Genomic DNA, 13,087 nt, shown 5'->3' with positions numbered 1-13,087 from the left:
AACTATAAAAACTTTAACAAAACAAGAGGAAGAGAAATAAGATAAAATAGTATGCCCGAGTCCTTCAAGCAAGAAAACTCTAACCCAAGACAGTTGAAGACCATGGTATAGAGGCTATGGCACTACCCAAGACTAGAGAACAATGGTTTGACTATTGTTCTTGAATGTAAAGATAACTAGAGGAGCACTCAGTAGAGAGCAGACCTCCGCCGCGGCAGCTTATTTCTCGACCTTAACCTTGATCTTTGACCTTAACAAGTATTAATTGGCGTGGATTTTCATACACTCTAATATGAACCAAGTTATGGCTGAATACGTGAACTGGACATATTGCTTGACCGTAACCTTGACCTTCCAAAAATTAATCATTTCCAGCTTTTTACATGACAGTTAATCCCAATAATTTTCATTACTCTGCGATCAAAATTGTGGCCAGGAAGCTGTTCACAAACAAACACACAAACATGGATTACAAACACACAAACGGGGTAAAACATAACCTCCTTCCAACTTTGTTGCTGGAGGGAAAATTAAATACAGACTGTGCCGGTGTCTCCCCCCGTTTGAAGTACTCGGCACATTACGAAGATATTCAAGACCAATGTAAAGATGTCTCTTTTCATCTAAATCAATTTCATGAAGTTAGTTACGACTGGTGGAAATCACGATTGTCCTCCAATTTGAAAGGTTTAAAGGCCACTCATGAATGGCAGATGCAAGACACAGTGACATTGCCCTATCAAGCAGGACAATGGCAGATGCAAGACACAGTGACATTGCCCTATCAAGCAGGACAAAGGCAGATGCAAGACACAGTGACATTGCCCTATCAAGCAGGACAATGGCAGATGCAAGACAGTGACATTGCCCTATCAAGCAGGACAAAGGCAGATGCAAGACACAGTGACATTGCTCTATCAAGCAGGACAATGTCCAAGAGACTGACCATGTATACATATGTTCAGCGACCAAGGCACCCTTTCCACACAAGCTAGAAACAAGGAGGACCAAGCAATGGCTGCTGATGACTCAGGAGATAGACCTATAGGCTCCCCCAAATCCCCCATCCTTAGCTCAAAAAGGATGGTGAGGTTGCAGCGACCAAAGGAACTAACGAGCTTGAACGGGACTCGAACCCCAGTGTGGCGATCACCAGGTAAGGACATTACCAATAGGCCACAGCCACCCTAAATTCAAGAACAAACAATCCATTTGGTTGTGTGCAAGAGTGACACACTATGATCATCGAAGGGCTAGACACTTGCTTGTGCCTTTGGCAAGCTATTCTTCCATCCACTTAGCCAACCCTCTTAGATCTGACCAAGAAAACTTTTGAATGAATCTCTCTTAAGCCTTTTGATGTCTCTCCTCTTTCTGAGTACTGAATTCTGAAAGGTTTCTGATCAACTTGCGCCTTGCAATAAAATCGCCCCTGTGCATATGCGCGTGAATTGGTTCCAGAACGTCTTTACACCGAGACAACACACATCACGACCTCACGTTCTGACTCTTAATACAAAAAAGGGTAACTCTCTTCCTTTACAATATGACACAACCTTAAAGATTGCCTTGCCAAGTCCAAAAAAGGTAACTCCCTTCCTTTACAATATGACACAATCTTAAAGATTGCCTTGCCAAGTCCAAAAAAAGGTAACTCCCTTCCTTTACAATATGACACAACCTTAAAGATTGCCTTGCCAAGTCCAAAAAAAAGGTAACTCTCTTCCTTTACAATATGACACAACCTTAAAGATTGCCTTGCCAAGTCCAAAAAAGGTAACTCTCTTCCTTTACAATATGACACAATCTTAAAGATTGCCTTGCCAAGTCCAAAAAAAAAGGTAACTCTCTTCCTTTACAATATGACACAACCTTAAAGATTGCCTTGCCAAGTCCAAAAAAAGGTAACTCCCTTCCTTTACAATATGACACAATCTTAAAGATTGCCTTGCCAAGTCCAAAAAAAGGTAACTCCCTTCCTTTACAATATGACACAACCTTAAAGATTGCCTTGCCAAGTCCAAAAAAAGGTAACTCTCTTCCTTTACAATATGACACAACCTTAAAGATTGCCTTGCCAAGTCCAAAAAAGGTAACTCTCTTCCTTTACAATATGACACAACCTTAAAGATTGCCTTGCCAAGTCCAAAAAAAGGTAACTCTCTTCCTTTACAATATGACACAACCTTAAAGATTGCCTTGCCAAGTCCAAAAAAGGTAACTCTCTTCCTTTACAATATGACACAACCTTAAAGATTGCCTTGCCAAGTCCAAAAAAAGGTAACTCTCTTCCTTTACAATATGACACAACCTTAAAGATTGCCTTGCCAAGTCCAAAAAAAGGTAACTCCCTTCCTTTACAATATGACACAACCTTAAAGATTGCCTTGCCAAGTCCAAAAAAAAGGTAACTCTCTTCCTTTACAATATGACACAACCTTAAAGATTGCCTTGCCAAGTCCAAAAAAGGTAACTCTCTTCCTTTACAATATGACACAATCTTAAAGATTGCCTTGCCAAGTCCAAAAAAAGGTAACTCGCTTCCTTTACAATATGACACAACCTTAAAGATTGCCTTGCCAAGTCCAAAAAAAGGTAACTCTCTTCCTTTACAATATGACACAATCTTAAAGATTGCTTTGCCAAGTCAAGGGCTAGCAAGAATAAAAGTACATAGCAATGAGAGAAACGGCTTCTGCTGGCAGTAACATCAAAGCCAGGCTACTGGCCAGGAACAGAAAGCACAAATAGTTAGAAACAGAAGTAACAGCTTAAATTTAGACCTTTAATTCAATTTGATGGGGACTTTTAATTACTGGCAATGCTTGCACGCAAATATTTATATTCAAGGGGGAATGGCCAGCCAGGAATGCCTTACATATTTGTCTATGTAGACCTTGTGATAATCTACTGTCGCAGAAAATAATCCTTACAAGTTTTCTTTAACACAAAACAGTTCTATTTTCTGGACAATTATTCGTGAGAAGTTGAAAGATAAAGACAATTTTATTGAAATTCAATTATTAATTATTATTAATTGTTATTGTTATTATTATTATTGTTGTTATTAGCTAAGCTACAACCCAGGTTGGGGAAGGAAGATGCTTTAAGCCCAAGGGCTCCAACAGGGAAAATAGCCCAGTGAAGAAAGGAAATTAGGAAATAAGGAAATGAACGATATGAGAATTAATGAACAATGAAAATGTTTTAAAAACAATAACATCAAAAGCGATATTTCATATATAAACTATAAAAAGAAAGACTTGTGTCAGTCTGTTCAACATAAAAAAAAAAATCCTGCCCTGCCATTTAACTCCCAATATCCTTCTGAGGGCTTTGTTCTCAAATCTACTAAATCTATTGGAGATTGTTTCATTGTCATACCATGACTCATGTCCATAGAGTAACACAGATCTCACTAAACAAATAAAGTGTGATTTTATATGCAATTTCAGGCGGTTTGATTTCCAAATTACTCGAGTGCCATGCGTGGATGAGATCATGAGGGATAGATGGAGATAGTTTGGACATGCTCTTCGCACTCCCAAAGAGAGATTAGTTCACCAAACGTTCAGCTAAGCTCCACAAGGCACTAGAAGAGTTGGAAGACCCAGGCCTACATGGCTGAGGATTATGAAGCGCGAGGTAGATGATGAATGGAGAAGTATTGAATTAAAAGCTCAAGATAGAGACGACTGGCGAAATCTAACCGAGCCCCTTAGCGTCAATAGGCGTAGGAGATTATGATGACAACATTAAGGCTTGAAGACGAACACTATTCAATGTCATTATATATGAGGCTACATTGACAATATTCCAGCACAACAATAAGACAATGATCCAATAGAACAACTAAAAAGATCCTATTACTTCATGGGTTAGAGTTCTCTTGCTTGAGGGTACACTCGGACACATTCTAATCTTTTTTCTCTTCCTGTTGTTTTGTTAAAGTTTTTACTCTATACGAGATATTTATTTCAAAGTTACTGCTTTCGAAAATATTTTATTTTCTCATGTTTCCTTTCCTCACTGGGCTATTTTCCCTATTGGATGCCATTGGCTTTTAGACTTTTGCGTTTAAAAACTGGGGTTGTGGCTTAGCAAGTAGTAATAATAATAATAATAATAATAATAATAATAATAATAATAATAATAATAATAATTTAATGTTAAATGTTAGTTCTTAAAATATCTTATTTTTCCTTGTTTCCTTCCCTCAATGGGCTATTATCCCTATTGGAGCCCATGGGCTTATAGCGTTTTGCCTTTCCAACTAGAGTTGTGGCTTAGCAAGTAATAATAATAATAATTTAATTTTAGTTCTTAAAATATCTTATTTTTCCTTGTTTCCTTTCCTCAATAGGCTATTTTCCCTATTGGAGACCATGGGCTTATGGACTTTTGCTTTTAGAATTTGGGGTTGTGGATTAGCAAGTAATATTAATAATAATAATAATAATGATAATAATAATAATAATAATAATAATAATAATAATGTTAGTTCTTACAATATCTTATTTTTCCTTGTTACCTTTCCTCAATGGGCTATTTTCCCTATTGGAGGCCATGGGCTTATAGACTTTTGCTTTTATAAACTGGGGTTGTGGCTTAGCAAATAATAATAATAATAAAAATAATAATAATAATAATAAATACAATGGTCCCCTTGAATCACAAAAAGATCCTCTTACTTCCAATATACTGTAAACAATATTAATCTACATCGATTCTGGAAAATGTCTATCAACGTCAAAAGGGTAATAGTCTATTGAACAAGAGATAAAGTGTATCTATACATGATAGAAGCTACCTTCAACCTGTCCAACTATAAAAAAAAGTGTATCAATGTTCCAACCCTCGCGACAACAAAAACTCTCACCCACGAGATCTGCAGGAGAAAAAAAAGGCTAAAAAAATGACAGCAATAACAAATAAAAGCCGTATAACATAGATACAACGCGCAAAACACACTGATACATTTTTTTTTCGTCTCACAGCCAAAACAAATAAATATCGACGACTCTGATCACACATCCCATCCTTCCACTTCACTCGACATCGATTGATATCAGCGCGGATCTGAATGTCATCTGTGAGGGACAGAGTGCTTTTAGGGGAAATCTCTTTTTTTTTTAAGTTTTTTTTTTCATCCCTTGATATTTCTGCTCTTTAATATTCTTCTTGTCAGCTTTAACCCATTTATATATATATATATATATATATATATATATATATATATATATATATATATATATATATATATATATATAATGTATATAATATATATAATATATATATTATATATATATTTATATAATATATATATATATATTTTATATATAAATATATATATTTATATATAAGGGGTAGGTCTTAATACTCTTAGAGATATTAAAACTACGGTTGTGGTGGCCGATGTGGTAACGTCCCCGACTGGTGAACGCCAGACTGCGATTCGAGTCCCGCTCAAACTCATTAGTTCCTTTGGTCGCTGCAACCTCACCCTCCCTGTGAGCTAAAGAGGGGAGGTTTGGGGAAGCTTATAGGTCTATCTACTGAGTCACCAGCAGACACTGCCTGGTCCTCCTTGGTCCTAACATGGACGCTGGTCATATGTATATTTAGTCGGTCTCTGGGGCATTGTCCAGCTTGATAGGACAATGTCACTGTCCCTTGCCTCTGCCATTCATGAGGGGCATTTGAACCTTTTTTTTTTTTTTTTTTTTTTTTTTTTTTTTTTTTTTTTGAGGAAAAAAAAACCTTAATATTTCTTCCATCACCGAAATTTAAGTGATTATTAAAACTTCCCTGAAGCTAATAGTGGCTTATTTACAGCACCATTTAATAAACAAGGATTTATTTTGAGTAGCCATTCGCATTACACAACGAATAACTAACAATCACAAAATCCTTATCCATTATATTTTACATTATTCACTTCCCATATTTACATTATTATTATTATTATTATTATCATTATTATTACCATTATTATTATTAGCTAAGCTACAACCCTTGTTGGAAAAGCAAGCTGCAATAAGCCCAAGGGTTCTAATAGAGAAAAAATAGCCCAGTGAGGAAAGGATTTAAGGAAATAAATAAACGATGAAGAAAAAATAACATTAAAAAAAAAAACAGGTAACAACATCAAAACAGATATGTCATCTATAAACGCCAAACTATAAATTGTTCTGCCTTAGTCTAAACTGGTTCTGACTTTTTTATTTCTATCCACACAGACTCGGAAGGCGTTACTGATAAAGGCCACTTAAAACAAGAGATTATGAAGGAATAGTGGCAACATAATTCAAAATTAGTATCCTACCGTCGGTACTAAATATATTAATTCATTCTGGTGAATTTAAAGCACTCTCCAGCATTGGTAGGATATTGTGGAACAAAGAAAAGGCTTCGATTTCTAAGCCCAGAACCAACTGATTGTAGACTCGAAACACGACTTTGGATGTGATCACTAGACAGTGGAAGTCAACTTCGGATGTGGTCACTAGACAGTGGAAATCAACTTTGGATGTGGTCACTAGACAGCGGAAGTCAACTTTGGATGTGGTCACTAGACAGTGGAAGTCAACTTCGGATGTGGTCACTAGACAGTGGAAGCCAACTTCGGATGTGGTCACTAGACAGTGGAAGTCAACTTCGGATGTGGTCACTAGACAGTGCAAGTCAACTTTGGATGTGGTCACTAGACAGTGGAAATCAACTTCGAGACAGCAAACTGGAAACATTCTAAATATGATTCTACTAAGCACGTATCATCTGGGGATAGCACCCACTCTATATATAAACAAGTGAGCAAGTCCTGAACGCGGACATGGTCCTCGTAGAGGACATACCTCCGCCAAGGTGACCTAGAGCGCCATATGTCCTAGAATCATGAATTGATGTGACTTCGACCTTCACATGACCTTGACCTTCACGTGACCTTCAAGTGACCTTGACCTTCACGTGACCTTGACCTTCACATGACCTTGGCTTCAAGTGACCTTGATCTTCAAATGTACTTGACCTTCACGTGACCTTGACCTTCACGTGACCTTGACCTTCACGTGACCTTGACCTTCACGTGACCTTGACCTTCAAGTGACCTGCTTGACTTTTGACCTTCAAGTGATCTTTGTTCATTTGCCACTGATACTTAATATGACATTGATATAATGCACCAATATGACCTTGACCTTTGACCTTTATAAATTTGAACATCACCCATGGGTTGCGCCTGGACTAGGACTTCCCTGTTGGCTTATGCAAAAGTCAGTGCTTTATTTCTGTCTCTTGATATGGCCACTTATGTCATAGTGACACCAGTGACCCCTGTGACCTTGACCTTGGGGTGACCTTGACCAAAATTTAATCAGTTCTTCCATACACATTGGGGAACTACTTGGCCAAGTTTGAAGTGATTCCGTGTAGAAATGTGGCCTCTACGTTGTCCACAGACAGACAGACAAACAGAGAAACAAACAAACCGAACCGAAAACATACCCTCCTGGCGGAGGTAATAAATACATTGTTCTGTAAGCCTCTATATGTATGTTCGTGCGTTTACTTTCCCTATAAAATGTAAAGAAACCTCTCTCAATAAATCAGTCCTCTGAAGAAGTATCACGAAACTAGTCAGGACTTAATCTTATGATTTCGTATTTTCATTTTCCCTGTGGTTCCTCTGCATCTGAGCATCACTTTTTCCTGTGATTTTTACGCATATATATATATATATATATATATATATATATATATATATATATATATATATATATATATATGTGTGTGTGTGTGTGTGTGTGTGTGTGTGTGTGTGTGTGTGTATTTGCAAATCTCGGCAGTTTTTTTTTCTTTTTTGTGATACAATATATGGTTTATTTCCTTTAAAGTGGAGAAAACTAAACAATTATTTAAATACTAAATTTTTTCTATTAACAAATAGAAAACTCAAGACAAGGATAATGAGAGCAGAGTCAATATGATAAGAGTTTTGTGGAAGGTGAATACACTCGCAACAATACTGCCAGGGTTGTTGTGGCCTGATTGGTAACGTCTCTGCCAGGTGTTTCCCAGTCGGGGGTTCGAGTTTCGCTCAGTCTCGTTAGTGCCATTAGTGTCCGTAACCTTACCATCCTTGTGAGCTAAGGTTGGGGGGTTTGGGGGGAGCCTATAGGTCTATCTGTTGAGTCATCAGCAGCCATTTGCCTGGCCCTCCCGGTCCTAGCTTGGGTGGAGAGGGGGCTTGGGCGCTGATCATAGAAAATATGGTCTGTCTCTATGGCATTGTCCTGCTTGCTAGGGCAATGTCATTGTCCCTTGCCTCTGCTATTCATGAGCGACCTTTAAATCTTTAAACAGAATAATACGGAACTAGGCTTCATTGAACTGTTAGAATGATAACGCCACTTACATGAAATAACGTTATGAACGTCATGTGTAAAATGTAAAATGCGCAAGGGGTACTTCCCATTGGAAGTTAAGAATTACCTCTTCGATATAATTTAATTTTTAATTCTAATGCATGCTCTTCGCACTCCCCAAGAAAGATTAGTTCACCAAACGTTCAGCTGGTTTCCACAAGACACTAGATGAGTAGGAATACCCAGACCTACGTGACTGAGGACTATAAAGCGCGAAGTAGATGATGATGAATGGAGAAGTATTGATTTAAAAGCTCAAGATAGAGACGACTGGCGAAATCTAACCGAGGCCCTTTGCGTCAAAAGGCGTAGGACGATATGATGATGATTTATATTTGAATGCCATTACTCAAGTCTCTCTCTCTCTCTCTCTCTCTCTCTCTCTCTCTCTCTCTCTCTCTCTCAAGCCTAAAAGGCTGGTAAGGCTTAAATACCACGTTCGAATCTGTCACCCGATCGGTGCGGGTCGCAGCTAAAATGTAGAAATAATGAAAACTAACGAGTGTGTCCCATTCATAAGGCGTGTATGCCAACAATACGGGAAAGGAGGGATTCGACAAGGCAATTCTCAACTTACGGAAGTGAAACTACACAAAAATTAAGACATTGCTAGCTCTAAACCACAGCAATCTACTATCAACAAAGCAATATATCTAATTTACCTTTTCAGGAATGCAGCCATACTAGAGAGAGAGAGAGAGAGAGGTGTGTGTGTGTGTGTGTGTGTGTGTGTGTGTGTGTGTGTGTGTGTATGTAAATAACCCCGTCGAAGGCCTACATAAATATCCGGCATGTATGCATGAATTCTGAATTAGGTTGTAAACACGAGTCGTAAAACGAGAAACGACACACACACAGTAAAACGACGCCGTAAAAAACGTGGAAGATGCATTTGCGCCGAACTAGCGGGGGCTGGAAGAGGACTGTTTGGGCCCTCGAATAACCATGCAAGTGGTGGTTTGCGCCAACCAAATAACCAATTAGGCGTATTAAGTCCATCATAGCTTCCGTCTGCAACAACGTAAAGGGGGCCCCCCCAGAGAAAGCCATTGTCGCCCTTGCCAAGGGGGGCAGTAAAGGCGTTAACAGCTCTCTCTCCTTCACCAAGAGGTAGCAGGGTGCTGTGGTTGATGGCTACCCGTGAGAGTCATAATATGGCCGTAAGTCGTTAATGAGGTGATGTTTAAGAGGTAGAGCTGCTTGCTCGCTCTCTCTCTCTCTCTCTCTCTCTCTCTCTCTCTCTCTCTCTCTCTCTCTCTCTCTCTCTCTCTATATATATATATATATATATATATATACATTTATATCATATATGTATATATAATATATATATATTATATATAATATATATATATTATATATATATATATATATATATATATATATATATATATATATATATATATATATATATATATATATATATATATATATATATATATATACACACATACATACACGTCATATGGTTGTTGGCACGCTTCTATAACTCTACAAATGGAAGAGTTTGCTTTAGCACCACAAAAGGTACATTACAATGGTCCTACATAAAATGTTTTACCATTAAAAATATACTAGAACCGCCTTATTCCATTTCAACATCAATGTACACAAAACAAAATGAGAAAAATGCTTGATTTCTTAAATTGTTTAGTCACATATCCCTTGCTTATGAAAATATCAATCCACACGTTCTATAACGGAAACATTTACTTAAACTTAAATATCTATTAAACACGGTTCATGAGTCTTTTTATAGTTTATTTATGACATATTTGTTTTTGATGTTGTTAATAGTTTATATATGACATGTCTGTTTTGACGTCGTTACTTATTTTAGAATGATTTATTGTTAATTTGTTCTCTTCATTTATTTATTTTCTTATTTCCTTTCCTCAATGGGCTATTTTTCCCTGTTGGAGCCCCTGGGCTTAGAGCATCTTGCTTTTCCAACTAGGGTTGTAGCTTGGATAGTAATAATAATAATAATAATAATAATAATATTTTAGAATGATTTATTGTTAATTTGTTCTCTTCATTTATTTATTTCCTTATTTCCTTTCCTCACTGGGCTGTTTTTCCCTGTTGGAGCCCCTGGGCTTATAGCATCTTGCTTTTCCAACTAGGGTTGTAGCTTGGATAATAATAATAATAATAATAATAATAATAATAATAATAATAATAATAATATTCGTCTCATCGCCATGATCAAAGGTATAATCATGATCTATAAACATAAGATAAATTGGAAGGTAATTTTATTAGCTTCTCGGTGCGATCATCACGAATCTAGCATTGCCTAAGATGCCTCCAATAGCTGCAACAAAGAACCCTCCCTCGCATACGTGACTGGTGCACGTACAGATGAATTAAAAAGTTTTAAGACTGCCAAAAGGAAACTATCTCCTTTACAAGACATCCACACTTGGTTGATTATACGTTCATGGCTTACTGGAGAATCAAATTGAGAAATTGATATACAGTCGCCTTTCTTTAATATACCAATATCTTCATTACGAAACAATTTAATAAGAAACTAGAGGGGCACTCAGTAGAGCACAGACCTCCACCACAGCAGGTTATTTCTCGACCTCAACAACCTTTGACCCAGATATGTATTAATTGGTGTGGATTTTCGTACATTCAAATATGAACTAAGTTTGAAGTCTCTGTGACAACTATGTCCAAGCTTATAGCTAATTACGTGAATTGGACATTTTGCTTGACCGAGACCTTGACCTTGACATTCCAAAATTTAACAATTTTAAGATTTTTACCTAAGTTAATCCCTGCAAGTTTCATTACTCTACGATTAAAATTGTGGTCAGGATGCTGTTCACAAACAAACACAAACAGGGACGAAATCATAACCTCCTTCCACATTCGTTGGCGGACGTACTAAGATGTAAAAGAAGTTACAACCATGAATAACAAACAGGTAAAATACAACCTCCGTCCAACTTCGTTGGCGGAGGTAAATATGAAATAAAATAATTAAATGATTCAGCTTACCTTTGTGTCACCATCACTCTCGCTATCACACTGTAAAGACAAAAAAAAAAAGTAATTAATTTACAGTTATCAATCTACAACGTTACATTGTTGCTTAGTATGTTATGATAACTTACATGGAACTGACGAGGTCCTGATACTGCTGACAAAGAAACCAGGGTAGAAATATTGGTAAATATTCAAAGAAATTCAATGTTATCTTATGAAATTAGTCAACAGAAATGTAAAGGATTTAATCACATGAATTCAACTATATTGTATCATTCTATGAAGATAGAATGTTCAATATAAAAGAGGAACTGTTTTAATAGTGACGTCAGAGATAATAAATTGTCTTAATATTTCTTTTTAAAATTTTTAGAAAAACTTAAAAAAATATTTTTTACGTCACAAGAATGATCGCTGGGAAAAATATTTCTTACTCTTAAAAGGTTTTGGTGAGAGAGAGAGAGAGAGAGAGAGAGAGAGAGAGAGAGAGAGAGAGAGAGAGAGAGAGAGAGAGAGAGAGAGGCGGTACAGTTCTTGAATCCCATGAGCACACAATCACCAGAAAGGGAGGAGTGGCATTAGTACCCTTTCATATCATCAAATTTATGGATGCTAATCAGACTAATACTAATTCGTATATTCGATCCATTGACCGGAATAACAATATTGAGGATCAAATCAGGTTCTTCAACCAAGTGGAACAAGAATATTGATGATCCAACCAGGTTCTTCAACCAAGTGGAACAAGACTATTGAGGATCAAATCAGGTTCTTCAACCGAGTGGAACAAGACTATTAATGATCCAATCAGGTTCTTCAACCAAGTGGAACAAGACTATTGAGGATCAAATCAGGTTCTTCAACCAAGTGGAACAAGAATATTGATGATCCAACCAGGTTCTTCAACCAAGTGGAACAAGACTATTGAGGATCAAATCAGGTTCTTCAACCGAGTGGAACAAGACTATTAATGATCCAATCAGGTTCTTCAACCAAGTGGAACAAGACTATTGAGGATCAAATCAGGTTCTTCAACCGAGTGGAACAAGACTATTGATGATCCAATCAGGTTCTTCAACCGAGTGGAACAAGACTATTGATGATCCAATCAGGTTCTTCAACCAAGTGGAACAAGAATATTGATGATCCAATCAGGTTCTTCAACCAAGTGGAACAAGAATATTGATGATCCAACCAGGTTCTTCAACCAAGTGGAAAAGAATATCGAGTATCAAATCAGGTTCTTCAACCAAGTGGAACAAGACTATTAATGATCCAATCAGGTTCTTCAACCAAGTGGAACAAGACTATTGAGGATCAAATCAGGTTCTTCAACCGAGTGGAACAAGACTATTGATGATCCAATCAGGTTCTTCAACCGAGTGGAACAAGACTATTGATGATCCAATCAGGTTCTTCAACCGAGTGGAACAAGACTATTGATGATCCAATCAGGTTCTTCAACCGAGTGGAACAAGACTATTGATGATCCAATCAGGTTCTTCAACCAAGTGCATTAAGAATATTGATGATCCAATCAGGTTCTTCAATCAAGTGTCAACGAACCTTCCATACTTCATCATAATATCCTACGGCTATTGACGCAAAGGGCCTCGGTTAGATTTCGACAGTCGTCTCTATCTCGAGCTTTTAAATCAATACCT

The 13,087-nt window shown here is 37.2% G+C and overlaps 1 protein-coding gene across 1 annotated transcript in view; it reads right to left on the bottom strand.

Moving 5' to 3' along the window:
- LOC137651181 (autism susceptibility gene 2 protein-like) overlaps positions 1–13,087 on the bottom strand; it is a 164,743-nt gene that overhangs the window by 36,787 nt on the left and 114,869 nt on the right. Inside the window, exon 4 of the mRNA XM_068384332.1 lies at positions 11,436–11,465. Coding sequence (XP_068240433.1) covers positions 11,436–11,465 — 30 coding nt within the window. The remainder of the gene's footprint in view (positions 1–11,435; positions 11,466–13,087) is intronic.

Source organism: Palaemon carinicauda, chromosome 12 (genome assembly GCF_036898095.1).
Source record: "Palaemon carinicauda isolate YSFRI2023 chromosome 12, ASM3689809v2, whole genome shotgun sequence".
Classification (NCBI taxonomy): Eukaryota; Metazoa; Arthropoda; class Malacostraca; order Decapoda; family Palaemonidae; genus Palaemon; species Palaemon carinicauda.
This window is presented reverse-complemented; position numbering and strand designations above follow the sequence as displayed.